This window comes from Truncatella angustata (genome assembly GCF_020726525.1).
Source record: "Truncatella angustata strain MPI-SDFR-AT-0073 chromosome Unknown BKA67scaffold_12, whole genome shotgun sequence".
Classification (NCBI taxonomy): domain Eukaryota; kingdom Fungi; phylum Ascomycota; class Sordariomycetes; order Amphisphaeriales; family Sporocadaceae; genus Truncatella; species Truncatella angustata.
The window spans coordinates 922472-940285 of NW_025763392.1; the positions used below are offsets into that span (position 1 = coordinate 922472).

Consider the following 17814-nt stretch of genomic DNA (forward strand, 5'->3'; position numbering starts at 1 on the left):
AGAAAGTACAGTCAGAGGCTCCTGAGACACCCACCAAGGCTAGCAAGCCTATTTCAGACACCAAGTTGGAACAGTCAGCCCCCAGATCTGTCCCAGACATTGACGACAGTGAGTCGCAATCACAAGCAGATGCCTCAAATTCCGGTGAGGGAGACGAGGGAGAGATGGTGCCGGCAGCTGGCCGCATTAACGAGAAGGGTGAGGTCATCGACGACGATGGCAACGCCATTGGCAAAGTGACCAATGGCAACGCAAAGGACTTCGTGGACTTCATCGTCACACAAGAGGGTGACATCTTAGATTCCAATGGCGGTGTTGTCGGTAAGGCCGAGCCGCTGGAAGACGTCGCATCGGACCTGGCGGAGAACTACACAACGACCACGAGAGACCATGTGGATAACGTGACCGGCCTCGACAACCAGGATGAGGGCGAGAAGAAGGACGGCGAAGAGAAGAGCAGCGGTGTCGGAAGTGTACTGGGTGGCGTGGGAAACCTTGCCAAGGGTGCTGTAAGCGGTGTCGGCAAAACCGCCAAGGGTGCCACGGGGGCTGTTGGCGACACAACCAAGGGCGTCACCGACACAGTCGGCGACGCCACCGGTACCCAAGATGTTACTGATAAGGTTGGCGACACCGTAAAAGGTACGACGGACACCGCTGGCGAGACCACCGAGGGCGCAACCGACGCTGTTGGTGATGTGGCAAAGGATACCACTGACACGGCTGACGATGCCACGAAGCCCGTGACCGATAAAGTTGACGATGCTACTGGCGGTGTCACCGAGAAGGTTGGTGACACCGCTGGTGATGCTACCGATAAGGTTGGCGAGACTACTGACGATGCCACCGATAAGGTCGGCGAGACTGCTGACGATGCCACCGATAAGGTCGGCGAGACAGCTGAGGACGCGAAGGACACCGTCGATGAGACCACCGCAGGTGCCAAGGATACCACTGAGGAAGGTGTCGAGGGTGCTAAGGATACCACGGACGAGACTACCGAAGGCGCTAAGGGAGAACTGCCAGAAGGCGCTGAGGAGGGTGTCGATGGTGCTAAGGATATCACTGACGAGACCACCGAAGGCGTTAAGGGAGAACTTCCAGAAGGTGCCGAGGAGGGTGTCGAGGGTGCTAAGGACGTAACCGAAGAGGGTGTTGAGGGTGTCAAGGACACCGCAGAGGAAGATGTTGAAGGAGTCACGGAAGGTCTTCCTGAGGGTACCGAGGGAGTCGAGAAGGAACTCCCTGAGGGTGCGGAAGAGGGCGTTGAAGACGTTAATGATACTGCCGAGGGCATTGAAGACGAAGCTGGTGAGGCTGTCGAGGGCGCTCAGGAGGAAACCGACTCCAAGGTTGGCGATCTTGAAGCGCCTATTGAGATCCCTGAGTTCGCCCCCTCTGTGGCCCAGAAGGTCGTTGCCATGTTCGAAGGTCCCTTCAGAGTCTCCGAGGATGGTCAAGTCCAGGATCAAAACGGCAAGATTCTGGGCAAGCTCGCCGATGATACTGACCTCCAGAACCTTATTGGCAAGGACATCAAGGGCATCGACGAGAACGGTAACCTGCTCGGTGATAATGAGACTGTTCTTGGCAAGGTCGATCTTGTCCCTGAGGGCACTATCGTCGGGCGCATCAAGGAAGAAGTTCCTGAGGCTGCTGAGCGCCTAGATGCTCTCGACGAGGCCAAGAACAAGCTTCCCAACATTTCCATTCTTGAGGGCTTGACCATCAACAAGGTCGGTAACGTTGTCAACGAGAAGGGCAACGTTCTCGGTCGTGTTGTGGAGGGTTCTGACCTGAAGAAGTTGGTTGGCAAGCAACCTGATGCTGAAGGCAAGGTCTGGGATAACAAGGGCAACGTCATTGGCGAGGTTGAGGTTTTACCCGAGGCTGATGTGAGCGAGGATGCTCCCTTCCAAGACTTCCCAGACGCCATTGTCGACAAGGGCGGAATTGTTGTTTATGAGGGCCGTCAAGTTGGTGTTGTTATCGAAGGTGACCATGAGAAGTTAATCGGGAAGAAGGTTGATTCTGATGGAGACATTCTCGACAAGAACGGCAACGTTGTCGGCAAGGCTGAGCGCAAGGAAGCTGAAGAGGCTGAGCCTGAAGCTGAGCCCGAACAGGTTGATTATTCTGTCCTCAAAGACAAGAAGGTTAATAAGCTCGGTAATGTTGTCGATGACAAGGGTACCATCTGGGGTCGTGTTGTCTCCGGTATCCTGCAGCACCTCATCGGCAAGAAAGTTGGCTCGACCACTGGCGAGATTTTCAACGATGCTGGCAAAGTTATCGGAAAGGCTGAGCCCGTTCCCGATGAGGAGCGCGAGGAAGCGAAGGAACCCTCACCTTTCGAGGACTTTCCCAACGCTACAGTCGGTGATGCTGGCAAGGTCCTTTACAACGGTGAACAGGTCGGTGTTGTCGTCGAGGGCGACCACAAAAAGCTCAAGGGCAAGACTGTGGATCCCGACGGTGATATCCTAGACAAGAACGGCAACACGCTCGGCCATGCTGAGCGCTGGGAGCCTGAGGAAGAGGAGCCCGAGGCTGAGATTGACAACTCTGCCCTTGCTGGCAAGCGTATCAACAAGGCCGGCAATGCTGTCGACAGCCGTGGTGAGATCTTCGGTCGTGTCAAGGAGGGAGATCTTGCTCGCCTCATTGGCAAGATGTGTGACAAGCACGGTTTCATCCGCAACGAGGGCGGTGATGTTATCGGCAAGGCCGAACTCATCCCCGAAGCCGAGCGTGAGGGTCTCAAGGAGGGACCTTTCACTGAGCTATCTGGCTGCACTGTCAACAAGGAGGGTCACGTTGTCACCCCTGGCGGTGATATTGTTGGTCGTCTCACTACGGGCGACGCTAAGACTCTCGCCGGTCGTGCTGTTGATGATGATGGTGATATCCTCGACAAGAATGGCAATGTCCTGGGCCATGCCGAGCGCTGGGAGCCTGAGGAGAAGGTTAAGGATGTCAGCCCCTTATCTGGCCGCAAGGTCAACAAAGAGGGCAACGTTGTTGATGAGAATGGCGATCTCATCGGTAAGCTGACAAGCGGCGACTTGAGCTTGTGCGCTGGCAAGAAAGTTGACGATGACGGTGACGTTATCGACCAGAAGGGTACTACCATTGGCCACGTCTCCCTGTTGGAAGACATTGTCGAGCCGGAGAAGAAGGATCCCAAGGACATCAGCCCTATGTCTGGCCGTAAGGTCAATAAGGAAGGTAATGTCGTTGATGAGAACGGCGATATCCTCGGCAAGCTCACTAGCGGTGACTTGAATCTGTGCACCGGCAAGAAGATCGACGACGACGGTGATGTTATCACTTCTCAGGGCGGTATTGTTGGCCATTGCACCTTGATCAGTGACATCCCTGAGCCCGAGCCTGAGCCTGAACAGGAGACTGAGGAGCAGAGGAAGGAGCGCGAGAAGCTTGAGAAAGATCGTGAGATCGCTGGACGCATTTCTGCTTGCATCCAACAGTCGCTCGACAGAATCCGCCCCATCTGCAAACAGATTACTGATGTAAGTCATTATATTCTACATCCAACATCTACATGACTAGTTGCTAACATTGTCACAGCATATTGATCGTGCTGAGCGCACAGATGAAGCGGAGCGGGACGAGGAACAACTTGTTCGAACCGTCAAACCCCTGATCGAGGAAGGTGGTAAGATCCTTACCGAGGCCAACGGTGTCATTCGTGGTCTTGATCCCGATGGTCGCATTTCCGAGACTGCCAAAGGAAAGGCTGCTTCCCGTGAGGCTACTCCCGAGGAGTACCATCTCGCCGAGCTACTCAAGGAGCTCACTGGTACCGTCACTGAGACCATTGAGAACGGCAAGCGCAGACTCGAAGATATGAAGTACGCCAAGAAGCAGATCAACCCTCTCTGGGGTCTTCTCTCGGAGCCCTTGGCTCAGATTATTGCTGCCGTTGGACTTTTGCTCAGCGGAGTTTTGGGCTTGGTAGGCAAGCTTCTCAATGGTCTTGGACTTGGTGGCATCCTCAACGGCCTCCTCGGTGGTCTCGGTATCACCAAGGTTCTCGATGGTTTAGGCCTAGGCAGTATTGTCGGTTCTGTCACTGGGCAGGACAAGAAGAAGGGTGGCAAGAGCGGTGGTGGCGGCCTTCTCGGAGGAATCTTGTAAGCGCTTGAAGCGGTCACTGTTAATGGCATCCTAATGTGGTAATTGGGCTCGAGGCATGAGATTTGGGTTTTTATGAGTAATGATTCCTGTATCATTATTTGACATTTGGTTTTCACGTTACGAACGGTTAAAAGGTCTGGTTTGGTTTGGTCACCAAAATGGTCTTCACATGTAGCACAGTACATAGTACGAATAATCTCACGATATTCAAACAACTCCTACTCAACCGCTTGTGACATGGGTAAATCTGCTTGGGTGCTGTGCCTCACAACATTGGCCATTCTGTAACCATGGTGATCCACTGAAATTGATTCGAAACGAAATGATTGAACTTTAGCCCGTCGCTTACAGGGCGACATTCGTAGCTCTAAGCCATTAATGACGTTATTTATGACGTATTTCCAGCAATTGGTGTGTGGTCGTCTGGCAAGCGTTGACTTCGCTGGAGTACATGTGCACCAGTGGTCCGCACCATGAGGCCGCACCCGGCTACTTCCCTGTTTGACAGCTCCAAGGCTTCATGGTTGGTGGCGTTCTTGAAGATAGGCATGGTAGAAGGCCTCCAAAGATCTTTCATATATGATACCCAGTGCAGTTCAAGGTTTTAATAACTTATTAATACCTAGTATCAAAAAATTACGAACCTTTAAGATGCCTAGAACGCTATTACTTTGCTTCATCCATGGATTCAAAGGCAATGATGATACTTTCCAGTCGTTTCCTCATGACTTGAAGGTACAAGTTGCCAAGAAGTTGCCGGACCATGGTGTCGAGTCTGTTGTCTTTCCGAAATATGAGACGAAGGGAGAGCTGTCGCAATCTACAGAACAATTCCTATCATGGTGAGCATTATGACGTCTAGAGCTCCCTGTGCCAATGCTGATTTCAACAGGCTGAAGGAGAGGGTTATGGAAGTGCGCAAAGCACACAGTGAGAAACCGTGGCCGCCGAACGATCGAGATGTCGGCGTTGTGTTGGTTGCGCATTCCATGGGGTGAGTGTTTGCTACTCTGCGTACATTTCCAAGCGGACCGAGCTAATCTCGAGCAGTGGTTTCGTCGCAGCGGATGCGCTCTTCTCCATCTTGAATGACAGAATTGTCAACGAAGAGGACGAGAACACACCAATTTTCCCGTTAATCCAAGGTATTTTGACATTTGACACACCCTACAATGGCCTTGCACGATCCATGTTTGTTTATGGCGCTTTCTCCAACTATCAGAAAGTAAGCAGTGTCTTCAACGTCATGACGGCGATCGGCGCGGCGGCTCCCGCACAACTTAGCAAACTTTCTCTCAAACGCGCAACTGCATCGGCCGTTCCAGCTCGGAATTCAAGCCCGGCATGGAAAGGTTGGCAGCTGATTGCTGTGAGAACTGGTACCGTTGGTGCTATTGCGGCAGGTGGCGTCACGGCATACATGCACCGAAAGCAGATCGTGGAGGGAATGAAGAGTATGCGCAGCATGAACCGGGAGAGCGTCCAGGAGTCCGTGAAGGAAGGGTATCAAAACAGTGTCGATGCACTAGGTCAGGGGCTGGCGTACATCAACCGCGGTAATGTGGGAAAGTCTTTCGAGTACTTGTCGGACCACTTTACCTTCGTCGGATCGTTGTTGAAGCAGCAAGAGCTAAGCAGGCGATTGGAGCGCATGGGTGCTCTGAAGGGTGTTGGCATCCATGACGTCTATACATCGCTCGGCGAGAATGGAGTCTGGAGCGGCGGCTACTTTGTTCCAGAGAGAACTTTCTGTGCGATACCAGAAAAAGACCATGTCGCGAACCACGTATTTTCTCGACAAGTCATTACGGAGATTGAGGATGAAGTTCAAGCACATATGAGCATGTTTAAGCGAGACAAAAACGTGCAGTACGAGCAGATGACCGATACCGCCAGCGATCTTGTCATAAAGTGGTTCAACGACGACTCTAGCATTGTCGACGACCCCAAATTTGCGATTCCAGTGCCTCCTGAGCCAATCGAAGAGCCTGTCGCAACTACTGAAGAGGGCAAGGAGATTCCGAAAGTCGACGAGGCAGAAAAGGGTGTCGAGAAAGGAGAACAAGCTCAATCTGATGACGAGTCACTGCCGGATGAGTCACCTCTGGATATTGCTGCAGCTGCGTCTTTGGTACCATTGCCCGACGATGATGAGAATGCACCTGACAGCATTGATGCTAAGGATGCCGCAAAGAACACCTACATGCGATATCTTTTTGGCGTTGCAGAGCAGGCTGGAACTGGGATTAAATCCTACGTGCCTAGGACTATGCCCGAGATACCTTCGGGCCCTAGTTTCAAGTCATACATCCCAACCCAAATCCCATCTATCCCACAAATGCCAACCTTGCCTTCGATCAACTACTTCTCGCGAAAGCAGAAAACGGATTCGGTCATTGATCTGCCTGCTGAAGCCACCAGCGACACTACTCAGGCAGAGGGTGCCCAGGAGGGTAAGTCAGTTGGAGGACAAGCTTTGGAGGAACAGAAGTTTTGAAGCGTATAACGTACACGCCATAATACCCCCGATACTCTTGTGCTTGTATAATCACGGCCTTCGGATCTTCTTCTAATACTGCTGTTGGAAACTGTAATCATTCTCACGATATGCTACCTGATGAGGTTCTTGAAATTGACAGTCTCGACCATCGCTTGGGGTTCATATGTAGAAGACACCAACCAAAATATTTTTTTTTCCCTGATTACTGAACCTACATTAAAGCGTCTTGGTTGACAGGACTTCTATGATTCTCATCATACTCTCGGCGAAATGCGTGCTCTTGGTAGTCTGCTGTACTGTGGTAAGTGAACAAAGCTTCCGCTCCCGTTCCCACTTTTAACTCTGCGTCATTGTGGGCTCTTCATCGAATCTATGCAAGTGATCGATCTCGCTTGTCCTTGCATCAGTTAACCCCTCACGCGGTACGAGGTAAACAAGGCAGTCAGGCTAACTTGGCAGTCTGGAAATTGTTTGTACTATGTACCGGCGAAATGCGCTAATAATTGAACTGTGGTAGCAAGTGACTTGTGGTGTTAATAAAGTTTCCCAATCAACACTGCCATAGTGATTAGCCTTGGTTTTCGTTAGATACATCACGTCAGCCACTGCTCCCTGATCTCATAGTGTGGCGAAGCCGATGGAATTCTGACGTACCCTTGTTCTAGGTTCTGGTTGTGGGTCAATATCCCTGCCGCGGATCTTACTCGGTATAAGAAAGCCGGACGTGCGCATGCTATACGCTTGCATTTCCACTCACTCCGACCATCATCTACACTGAACCTAATCTAGTAGAACAACTCAGTTCATTCCTTCTAATCTACCTCATACAAATCAAGAATCAGAATCCCATTGTCCAACATGAGCAACCAGAACAACAAGCAAGGCGGCGGTCTCCTCGGAGGTCTAACTGGCGGCCTCGACAATGTCCTCACTGGCGGCGAGCAAGCAAATCAACAAGGTGGCCTTCTCGGAGGTCTTGGAGGTGCTATCGGCAAGACTACGGAAGGTGTCGGCGGCGCTCTGAACCAGACCAGCCAGGGCGTCGGCAATGTTGCCGGCGGCGTTACTGAGGGCGCTGGTAACGCAGTCGGTGGTGTCACGGATGGAGTTGGCAACACAGTTAAGGGTGTCACTGGTGGTCAGCAGAAGCAGTAGAGCCTATTAAGACGATTCAATCTCTTTCAGCGGACTTCAAAGACAGCTAAATTCCTGTTTCGCTGCCAAAATCTTTATCAGCTTGATCTGACAGGAGACTGCGATGCAATACAAATGATAGTAGAACAGTTGGACATCCTCGACCGAGTGGTGGTAACTTATCCTAATATGGCTGGTAACAACAGAACTCATCAGTAGTGTAAATGCAATAGCCAGAGCCAGACCCATAACAAGGAACTTTTATTTTCATCCGTTCAGTGTGCCCGCTTTCGTTGAGGCGTGAGTTTCAATTTAGCGACTGTATTTGAATTAGGTCTTTCCGTTAAATTCAATACTGTTGCTACTGTTTTGATGCAGTATCGAAGAGCTCACATATGATACTATCGAGCATCGAATTCACACTTCTCCTTGTTGTCCACGTCTTCAAGTTATAGAGACCAATCTTTTGGTAGATTACGTACGCATAAAACAACACCGAATTGCTTACACCTCGCAGTCTTATAGTTGCATTCAGAACAGACAATGGCTCTGACTCCTGTCAATGCGTCGACCTGGACTGCATGACTCCAACGCCCACTTCAGCACTGCTGATCACGGCTATTTCGCATACGTTCAAGCCGTTCGCAGATAGTGTCTGGCCCGACGATGCCTTCACCAGGTAGACTCCATCAGATATAATGCCCAGGCATATCAACTATATTTGCATACCAGCCCAAAATGTGGGTTCTACGTCTCGAGACTAGACTAATATATATGTTCTGCAACCACAGTACAAAGTGCTCACTTGCTGCAGAACAGGATAAATTAGCGCCAGTTGGTCACCTATCTTCTACAGAACGACTGCAGAACCAGTGGCTTACACGAATCCTTCTGTGTAGGCGCCATATATATATGTGGATAGATTGATTCGACTGGACTGACGTGCCGTCTCAGGTATCAACAAAATGTCAAGAGCTAAAGTAAGAATGCGAATCGGAACGTCATTCGATGTTAGTAAAGGTCCACGATGTCTTCCTATGATAGATTCTCGGTAGCACCCTGCTCCTAGAGCACGGTAGGTTTCATGAATAACTTTTTTAAATGTAATTACACTATATATTACTGGAGCTGTTGGAATTCTATGTCTCACATTGGAGGTGAGAAATCGTCCCTTGGCCGGATCGAAAAGTCCTGGAAGAATTGGCGCTGCTTAGTGCTGTTTATGAGTGCTGCAACACAGCCCAGCAACCATAACATAGCGGAGTTGACGATAAAATCTTTCGACAACGCCTCGAGGTATTGTTTCTTCTGCATAGAAACAGAGAATATATAAATTCAAATAATGCAAGAGCATAGTTAATGCTCAAGTCATTGACAGTAACAAAACAACCTTCTGCATTGCTCTGAATTCTGCATGCAGATTCATCATGATGAGATGCTAAGATACTATCGGCAAGACTGGCGGCCCTTTCCCCACACATTCGAGAAACGGTGCGGAATGTCTGTCTATACCCCAAACCAGCTGGATGCATCGCTATCAACGTTGAACAGCATCCGAACACCGCACTTCTGATAGCACCGCCAAGATCTCATTCATGCTCGTTCTCTTCTGATACCGGCTTAGGTGTGCATAGATAAGACGTGGTGTTTGCGAACTATTCGTAATGAGCGATGATCCAAACTCAAATGTCACTGCGTAGATGATGTTGAGCGCATTGGAGAAGAGATTGACTTACAGAACCACAGCAGCCCGGGTTGACAGCGCCTGGGATCTCCGGCACGTCCGGGTTTCCATTCCTGCAGTAGTAGATGCTCGAGTCTTCCGAGACGTAAGCACCAACGCAATCCACGCCCGTGTAATAACCGCCAGAAGACTCATAGTACGATATACAGCAGCTAGGGCTGGTATACGTCCCATTTGGTAACTGAATATCGAAACACCAAAAAAAGTTGGATCCCCCGTACTGCGCCTTCATGCCTGGGGCCATGAAGGTAGCAGCTGCCATAAGGTAAAGCGTGGCAGAAAGCATGATACGTGTTTCAATCGATTATTAAATGATTATGTCAATCGGATAAATTTATTGAGGAGAAAAGGGAACCCCAATGACTGGAATAGCAACCGCTTTATCTTAGATCTGAGCCGGCAGGTACGGTGATTTCCCTGACGAGAAAGCTTAGCCAGCGGTACACCTGCATTGCATATGCGACCGACGGATGGATTGGCGATCCTTGCCCCTACGTGCTAGTGTGGGATCAGATGCAGTCAGCGGAGGACGACCTTCCATTTTCACTTCTTACGGAGCTCGTATCAAACTCGATCGGGTGCCACGTCCACCTTTCACACGAAACTTGCAGCAACTACCACTGAATATCTCACTGCGTCAATATTCTAAGCGAAATGTGTCTCACAGCTCTGCATAACGCCTCCCATCAAGGTGTTTATCAGTTTTCATTATTATGCAATTGTACGAAGGAAACATGTTGACCAGACGGGATCGTACTTCGTGAAAGCCCTGCCACTTTATGCAAGCTTTCTAACCACCTTCTCTGCCAACTCGATCAGACTACTGCTCTGTGTCACGTCGAAAACTGTCACATTCGGTGTGACGTTGGCTGCAAGCCAATTGCGGAGTTCGACCGCTACTAACGAATCCACGCCCAGTGCTGCAAGGGGCTGGCTTTGGTTGATGTCGGATGGAGACAGAACGAACATATCGGCCAGCCGAATTACCAGTCCATATACCATGGTGTCAACCTTAGTATCCGCGGACGCAGCCTCCAGCCGCTCCCTCAGTGAAACTGTGGACAACTCCTTCGGCAACGTCTTCAACGACTCTAGGCGTAGTGGCAGTGCTGAGAAGCGACCTTCTTGTCGCCAAGCCAAATGTTCAGGCACTGACCAAGGCGTGATACCCGCTATAATTTCAGCTTGTTTTGGATTTCTGACCGCGATCCCTATCATGCGGAGTACCTCGTGAATAGTATGAGATCGCCAACCTGCTTTTGCAGCACGCTCAGCCACACCACTCGTTCTAGCAACATAACCAGCTCCGAGTACACTACCGAGGTCTATCGAAACACCGGGAAGACCTCTACAAACACGGCTACGTGCGAGAGCGTCCTGATACGTTGATCCGGCTGTGTAGTTCGACTGGCCATGACTGCCCAGGATGCCAGTCACGGATGATAACATGATGAAAAAATCGAGCTCATCCGCACCTTGGAATAGCTCGTCGAGGTTCTTGGAGCCGTGGTACTTCGGTCTTAGGGGAGTTTGCCATTGATCAATCGTCATGTTTGCGAACGATGAATCATCAAGCACAAGGGCCGCCTGAATTACGCCGCGAATAGGCATAATGATCTTGAGTGCAACAAGGAACTTCTCTAAATCATTCTTGCAGGCGACATCGCAACCATAGGGAATGAGTTTAGTGCCTGTACTCAAAAGTTCAGATTGCAGGTCTTGTGTATTCGATATGTTGGCATTGCGCGAAATAAGTATCACGTTCTTCGCGCCCCTGTGAGCGAGCCATCGTACCACTTCCCGGCCGATGCCTGTCAGTCCGCCAACGACAATATAAGCGCCCCTCGGGTCGAGAGCTATATCTGCATAATTCGAAGAGTCCTGTTCGACCTGATTAGCTTGCACCACGGAAAAATGAGTTGTAACGGAATCGTTCGACTTACGGTGTTTTGAGCTGCACCAAGATCTTCTAATGAGGGTTCCATCTGATTGATCAAGTAATCATTCTTGTGTAAGCGAGGCACTAATATCCTGCCAGCTCTTTCTGCTAGCTCTCGCTCAGGGGTTATCTGAGCTTTTAGTGCAAGCTTGGCTACCTTGCAGATAGCCTTAACACTCTCTGATGTGCATAACTCTCTGTTGGAGTCAAGGTCCAACGTGATATACTTTTCGTCTCCTTGCTCCATTCTAAGCGTTCGGAAGAGACCAGTATGGAGAGCTGCTGATGGGTGGTTGGACTCAAGTGCTGCACCATGTGAAACCCACAAAACTTTCTCGACTCCCACTAGGATCCTCTTCAGGTACTCAAAATCAGCCCATGTCATTGATACGAGAGACTCTGGGTCGGTTGCCAAGATACAGACAAGGGATGCATCTGCTGTCAGGTTTGTCAGATTCTGAACAATTGTAACAGCAATACTGGACGTATCTTCCAGTGCACTGCCAACGACTTTAAGCCAGTCAGCATATGTCTCAGTGGATGGAGGGAAAGCCATCAAAGTCAGGGTTTCCTGTCCCACACCGTTGGTTTTCGGTACGTCGGCTGCCGTTGCAATCATGACTGAATAGTTTGAAACATCAGGACCTCCCGCATCACCTAGAGCAACATCGACGCCGGTAAATCCCGAGCTTGCAAGGAATCTACTCCAGGCTGGAGCGCTCAGAAGAGGCGAAGTCCTTCGCTCCTGCTCTTCGCTCAACCACCAACCAGAAAATAGTCCGAATGTGAGGCTCTGGTCTAGATGCGGAGTCGTGGTTTCTAGCAGAAGCAACTTTCCCTCTGTTTTCAAGAGCTTCCTGGCATTGCTCAAGGTGTTCTGCAAACTAGTAGTGGCATGCAAACAGTTACATGAAATGATCAGATCATAGTCGCCCTCCACAAATCCCTGCTCGAGTGGATCTTGCTCAATATCCAGTTTCTGGAAACGCATTTGGCTGGCAAATGGCGCGAAGCGCTGGTCCGCTGCTTCAAAGAAACCAGCGGACACATCCGTGAAGACATATTTTTCGGCGAGAAGAGATCCCGTACTTGATTGAGACAGACCCTGAAGAGCTGCTTCTGTGCATGAACCGGTACCGGCACCAATCTCCAGAATACGAGCTCCAGGATTCTCGTGGGCAAATATCTTCATGTACTTCTTCACATGGTTGAGGCATCGCGTGAGCTTGATCATGTTTGCGTAATACTCCGATAAGAACCCGTCAGTTGTCATGGTTTCCAACGGATCTGCTTCCTTTCTGAAGAATTTTGGGAGGTTTCTTGCCACCAAGTCCAGCATACGACCATTGACACTGGACAGAGTAACTCTGCTGTAAAGATCAAGTTTTTCTTGCTCGTTGGAAATTACCATCGAACTGAAAAAAGTGGCGTCTTGCTCACGCATCCAGTCCACGTACTTCTTGTAGTACCACTCGAGGTTTTTCTCAACATCCGGTGTCAACTGATTGAGTGCGTCATGGATGACGTTGACAGTTGCTTGTTGAAGCTCATCAAACACTACAGCTTCAGCTGGATCTGCACACTCGATGATATGAGCCTGCAGGTCGCTTGGGGATAGAAACGCAAGGCTTGGTTGCCAGACGGTATGGAGCAACATGAGCTCGTCTACAGGTGAAGAGACAGGACTGTCAGATATAGCAATCATGCTCAATCCCTCAATACTAACAATAGGCGTGCGTGACAAATCTTCAATGCTGTAAACAGATATTGATACCCGAAACCCATTCTGACTTGCTTCTTCTATACCCACTCTGAGACCGAGCTCAGAACCAGGGCTTGCCGGAATGTTTCTCCCAATGAAAATGTTTCTTATGTTGCGTGGGACCGAGAGGCCAAGCTTCCGAAGAATCGAGTTTGGCAAAGCAGCCCATGCAGGATGGAAACACGAATCGAGAGTTGTCGGATGAATCGTGCATTGCGATGCGTAGAAAGATGGCATCATAGCTACTACATCAGGGACTGTCACCGTCGCCTCTGCAGCGAAGTCTCCCCCAGACAAGCGCGTGATATTCCGGAAGCTTGGTCCCAACGTAGGGCCAGATCGCTCGACGTGCTTGTAAAAGTGGTCAATATCCATTGGAAGAAGACCTAAGCCACCGACAGGCACTCCTGTAGTAGCGTGTTGAGCTGGCGTGATACTACCCTGACAGTGTTTAGCCCAGTTACCTCTACCAGTGCGACTGTAGAACACGAATTGTCTGTTTTGAGCCGCACTTGTGGAGCTCGTCGAGGGCTGTTTGATGACAAGTTGTATTTCTAGATCATCTCCAGAGGCTGGGAAAATCACAGCTTTTGATAGGTCCACGTTATTGAGATTGTAACCATTGCTCACCTGGCCTTCTTCGTCGTCAAGTTGGCGCATGGCTTCTGTAACCATGACAAGAAGACCCGCTGCAGGATATAAGACTTCAGACTGCACCACATGGTGCTGCAGCCAAGGAAGATCGGAGATGCGCAAGGTGTTGCGCCAGATAGCTTGCTCTGGGTTGATACCTTCGACTCGTGTTCCAAGGAGGTCATGTTTTGGTGAATTTCGCTGCATATAGTCCGTGACAATTGGTGATACACCCGAATAGCGAGAAGAATGATTCCATTTATATGTCGGTAAGTCATGCAATACCTGGAGCGTACTTGGCTGATGAAGTACATTGACGCTGGTAACGTTTACTGGATAGCCTTTGCAATATAAGAATACTGCAATTTCCCTCATGGTTTTGGAGGCGTCTTCACCTCTCTTCAGGCATGAACTGACATTGGTCTTCAATGCCCGTAAGTTCATATTGTCAAGGATCTGGCGAATTGGACCTTGTAGTGCGCCATGAGGACCTATCTCGATGAGGATATCGACAGTGCTCTTCAAGCTCTGGCCGATCGCATTTTCTGGACGAGTGAGCATTGCTTCCAAGCAATCGTCGAACAGTACAGGTTGCACCATGTTTCGCACCCAGTGGCTGGGGTTATGTACACTTGATGGTTCTCTGACAATACTGCCTGTCACAGGAGACGAAAACGTCGCAGTAAATCTTTCTGGACTAGGTACCTCGAAATGTGGCTTCAGGGCGTTGAGGTATCCATCGGCTAATGCTTCCATCTCTGAGGAATGATAGGCGGCTGGGACTTTCAGGCGGCGGAACATGACGTTCTCATTGGCAGCTAGCGCCTCAATCTTCTCGAGCGATCCTATCTCACCAGAGATTGTGACACTGCTAGGGCTGTTGATGCAAGCGATGACTGCCGTGGTTTCTACATCAGCTGCATTGAGATATTCCAGAGCCTTCTGTTTGCTGGTAGCGACAGCCGTCATCCCGCCGTGTGCCTGCCCAGACTCCACAAACTCGGAAGTTAGACGTCCTCGGACGTATGCGACAGCGACGGCCTGTTTAAACGTAAGACCGCCGGAGGCGTAAGCTGCGCTGATTTCCCCGCTTGAATGACCAGTGGTAGCTGTAGGTACAACTCCCCATGATCTAAGTAGTCTGACTAAAGCAAGTTGCAACAGCACTGACATGGGGAAACTTAGGCATGGTTGATTCAGCTTGGTCTCCTCTGCTGATCGACTGAGCTCCTCTATATGTGTTTAATTAGTCGAAAATACACATAGAGAGAAATGAGAAGAAAGAGCCAAGCTTTTTGGGTGTCATACCAATAGGATTCCATGTCGCACCCAGCTCATGTATAAAATCTCCGCCTTCTTGCAACGCCTCCCGAAACTCCGAATATGAGTTTATCAGTTCCCGTCCCATCGCGTGCCACTGCGCACCTTGTCCAGTGAAGACAAATCCCAACTTCGGTACTTGTGTTGAGTTGGTAAGCTTGAGTGATTCACTTTGTAAAGTTTCTTGAAGTTCGGAAGAGGAGCAAGCCATGACCGCTACCCTCCACGGAAAGCTTGTCCGCTTCTCATTCATGGTATACGCCAAGCTAGGTAATGTGAAGTATGGACCGGGTTGGTCGAGATAGTTTGCAAAACTATAGGCAGAGGCCCGCAAACTTGGCTCATCTCTGGCACTAAGCGTGAAAACGAGTGAACAATCTTCATTGGTTCCCGCATGTTCGTTTTCATGAGAAGTTCCCAACCCGCTGTCCGTAGTGTTCTTTGCTCCTTTTATGGGTGTGCCACTAGGTGTCATAGTCTCAGCAGGAGTCAAAGCGCTACCAGGTGTTGAAATGCTACATGGTGACGATGGGCTTATAGGGCTCGAGCTACCAGCCGCAGGATACCAGCTATCGACGGCCGTATCAATGTGAATATCAGATTTGCCTTTGGTTTCGTGTTTCTTTAGGCTCAAAGACTCTTTTCGTGTATGTTTCGCAAGGTTCAGTAGATAGCTTGGATCTTCCATGATGACATGAGTATTTGCACCACCAGCGCCGAAGTTGCTAACAGATGCTCGTCGTACCGGGACGTTGGACCATTCTCTTGTTATAGTGGGTATCTACTCTAAGTTAACATTTATGTCAATAGGTAGATAAACGGATCCCGACATCTTACCTTAATATTCAATGCCTCAAAATCTATACGAGGATTATGCTTCTCAAAATTCGCTTGCGGGGGTATCTGTCCATGCTCCAACATCATAGCAACCTTGATCACAGCAGCAAGGCCACTCGTCGACTCCGTATGCCCAAAATTGGCTTTTATGGAGCCAACGTATAACGGGTTGTCCTCCGTTCTGTTTTTGCCAATGGTCGCTCCGAGGGCACCTAGCTCGATGCGATCACCTGCTATGGTGCCAGTCCCATGTGCTTCAACGTAAGTAGTATCACACGGATCGAGACCGGCTCGTTCGTAGCAGTTGAGAATGAGCTGCTGTTGCGCATCCTGGGATGGGGTTGTGATTGTCTGAGTGCGGCCATCTTGGTTCATACCTGTTTCTCGGATGACTGCTCGTATTGGATCTCCATCACGGACAGCATCTTTCAATGGTTTCAAAACAATACAAGCGACGCCCTCTCCACGGCCATAGCCCTGAGCACGAGAGTCGAAGCTAAATGATTTCCCCGCTCGACCTGTCAGTCTTCGTACAAGTTAACAACTATGCGAGTCTCCAGTTATAGAGTTCTGATGTATGAATAAGACTTACCCCAGGTTCGATAAACTAGTTGATGAGCCTGGATGCAGTATAAGGTTAGATCCTCCAACGACAGCCATGTTTGATTCCCCAGTACGAATACTTTGGCATGCTAAGTGCAATGCTGCTAATGTAGTAGAGCAAGCTGTGTCGACACTAACACTCGGTCCACGCAGATCAAAAAAATGCGATAGCCTGTTTGCGGTAAAGGCAGCAGCATTACCAGTTACATGGTAGCGCGGTAGATTTTCGGCGTCTCTCATGAGTAGGTCGTGATAGTCTCGAAACATCGAACCGGCGAACACAGCCGTTTGGGATCCTGCGATGTTTTCAAGTGAAAGGCCAGCTGCCTTGCGTTAATCCAGGACTGTCTCGTACACATACAACCCCTGACATACCTGTTTGGAAGGCTTCAAAAGCTGTCTCGAGCAAGAGCCGAATTTGGGGATCCATGGCTCTGGCCATGTCGGCTGTAAAGTTGAAGAAGGATGCATCCCACCGGAAGACATCTTCTTCAAGAAAGTGACCTCCACGGCTATGGAACTTGACGAGGTTAGTCGAAAAGTCGCACAATTAGTAGTATCACTCACAGTCCCGAGGTGTTCAGGTTGTGTATGAAGAAACGCCTCCTCATTGAGGCGATCCTTGGGCCATTCAGACCAAGTGTTTCGAGCGGCTGCACACACGTTCCAAAGTCTCTCTGGCGTGTCGGCCTGCCCAGGAAAACGGCAGGCCATACCAGTTATGGCGATAGGCATTGACTTTGCTTGCTCCATGTTGAATGATTTTCTATATTACAAGACGCTGGATCGTTCTCGGAATCAGCAGTCGTCTGGCATTATCATAGTTCGCAATTGCAGCATTTCCCTCGTTGTCCCCATTTGGAATTCACCCAGATGATCTGACCAGCTCCGAGCCTAGAGCTTCGTTGCCCACTTCTTGGCCACCTGGGCAGTCCAGATCCATGTAATACTGCTTCCCTTAGGCCTACTAATTGCCAGCTCCCGGTCCACAACGTAGAATTCTATAGGGTCTTTCTACATCAGGAGCTAGCCATTGCGGGCTAAATACTGCACGTAACATTTCCACTGACTCTTGTCGACAGAACTATCTATGGTTGGCAGCTCATTATCAGCTCATTAGCAGGCCGCTAGTGAAAGGACCTTTCGTTCCGGTACATGAATGTTTGCCCGTTGTTATCTTCGAA

General features: G+C 49.8%; 5 protein-coding genes across 5 annotated transcripts; 3 read left to right on the forward strand and 2 right to left on the reverse strand.

Annotated features, from left to right (window-relative positions):
• The first annotated feature begins 740 nt into the window (after positions 1-740).
• Positions 741-4222, forward strand: BKA67DRAFT_130505 (uncharacterized protein). Its single transcript, XM_046094999.1, has 3 exons — positions 741-1614; positions 1683-3530; positions 3589-4222. Exons 1-3 carry the CDS (start codon positions 1186-1188, stop codon positions 4156-4158), a joined length of 2847 nt encoding a protein of 948 aa, XP_045951699.1. The 5' UTR covers positions 741-1185; the 3' UTR covers positions 4159-4222.
• Positions 4223-4626: 404 nt separating this feature from the next.
• BKA67DRAFT_587137 (uncharacterized protein) lies at positions 4627-7222 on the forward strand. The gene is made up of 4 exons (XM_046104300.1): positions 4627-5000; positions 5051-5152; positions 5209-6584; positions 6670-7222. Exons 1-4 carry the CDS (start codon positions 4738-4740, stop codon positions 6729-6731), a joined length of 1803 nt encoding a protein of 600 aa, XP_045951700.1. The 5' UTR covers positions 4627-4737; the 3' UTR covers positions 6732-7222.
• Positions 7223-7516: 294 nt separating this feature from the next.
• BKA67DRAFT_665023 (uncharacterized protein) lies at positions 7517-8475 on the forward strand (the record flags this gene model as incomplete). The annotated part of the gene is made up of 2 exons (XM_046108482.1): positions 7517-7809; positions 8310-8475. 2 exons carry the CDS (start codon positions 7517-7519, stop codon positions 8473-8475), a joined length of 459 nt encoding a protein of 152 aa, XP_045951701.1.
• A 463-nt stretch (positions 8476-8938) lies between these two features.
• On the reverse strand, positions 8939-9780 carry BKA67DRAFT_542162 (uncharacterized protein; the record flags this gene model as incomplete). Its single annotated transcript, XM_046101061.1, has 2 exons — positions 8939-9100; positions 9529-9780. The coding sequence occupies 2 exons, from the start codon at positions 9778-9780 to the stop codon at positions 8939-8941; spliced, it is 414 nt and encodes a 137-aa protein (XP_045951702.1).
• A 533-nt stretch (positions 9781-10313) lies between these two features.
• On the reverse strand, positions 10314-17383 carry BKA67DRAFT_665025 (uncharacterized protein; the record flags this gene model as incomplete). The annotated part of the gene is made up of 7 exons (XM_046108483.1): positions 10314-11417; positions 11480-15102; positions 15179-15971; positions 16028-16553; positions 16620-16953; positions 17006-17150; positions 17198-17383. The coding sequence occupies 7 exons, from the start codon at positions 17381-17383 to the stop codon at positions 10314-10316; spliced, it is 6711 nt and encodes a 2236-aa protein (XP_045951703.1).
• Positions 17384-17814: the final 431 nt, after the last annotated feature.

Excerpts from the sequence above, each read along its gene's own strand:
- BKA67DRAFT_130505 (XM_046094999.1), top strand. The coding sequence starts at position 1,186 with ATGTTGAAGGAGTCACGGAAGGTCTTCCTGAGGGTACCGAGGGAGTCG. Across the intron at positions 1,615-1,682 it reads GGTCGATCTTGTCCCTGAGG|GCCAAGAACAAGCTTCCCAA; the intron begins GCACTATCGTCG and ends GCTCTCGACGAG. Across the intron at positions 3,531-3,588 it reads TCTGCAAACAGATTACTGAT|CATATTGATCGTGCTGAGCG; the intron begins GTAAGTCATTAT and ends ACATTGTCACAG.
- BKA67DRAFT_587137 (XM_046104300.1), top strand. The coding sequence starts at position 4,738 with ATGATACCCAGTGCAGTTCAAGGTTTTAATAACTTATTAATACCTAGT. Across the intron at positions 5,153-5,208 it reads TTGGTTGCGCATTCCATGGG|TGGTTTCGTCGCAGCGGATG; the intron begins GTGAGTGTTTGC and ends AATCTCGAGCAG. Across the intron at positions 6,585-6,669 it reads TGCTGAAGCCACCAGCGACA|ACGCCATAATACCCCCGATA; the intron begins CTACTCAGGCAG and ends CGTATAACGTAC.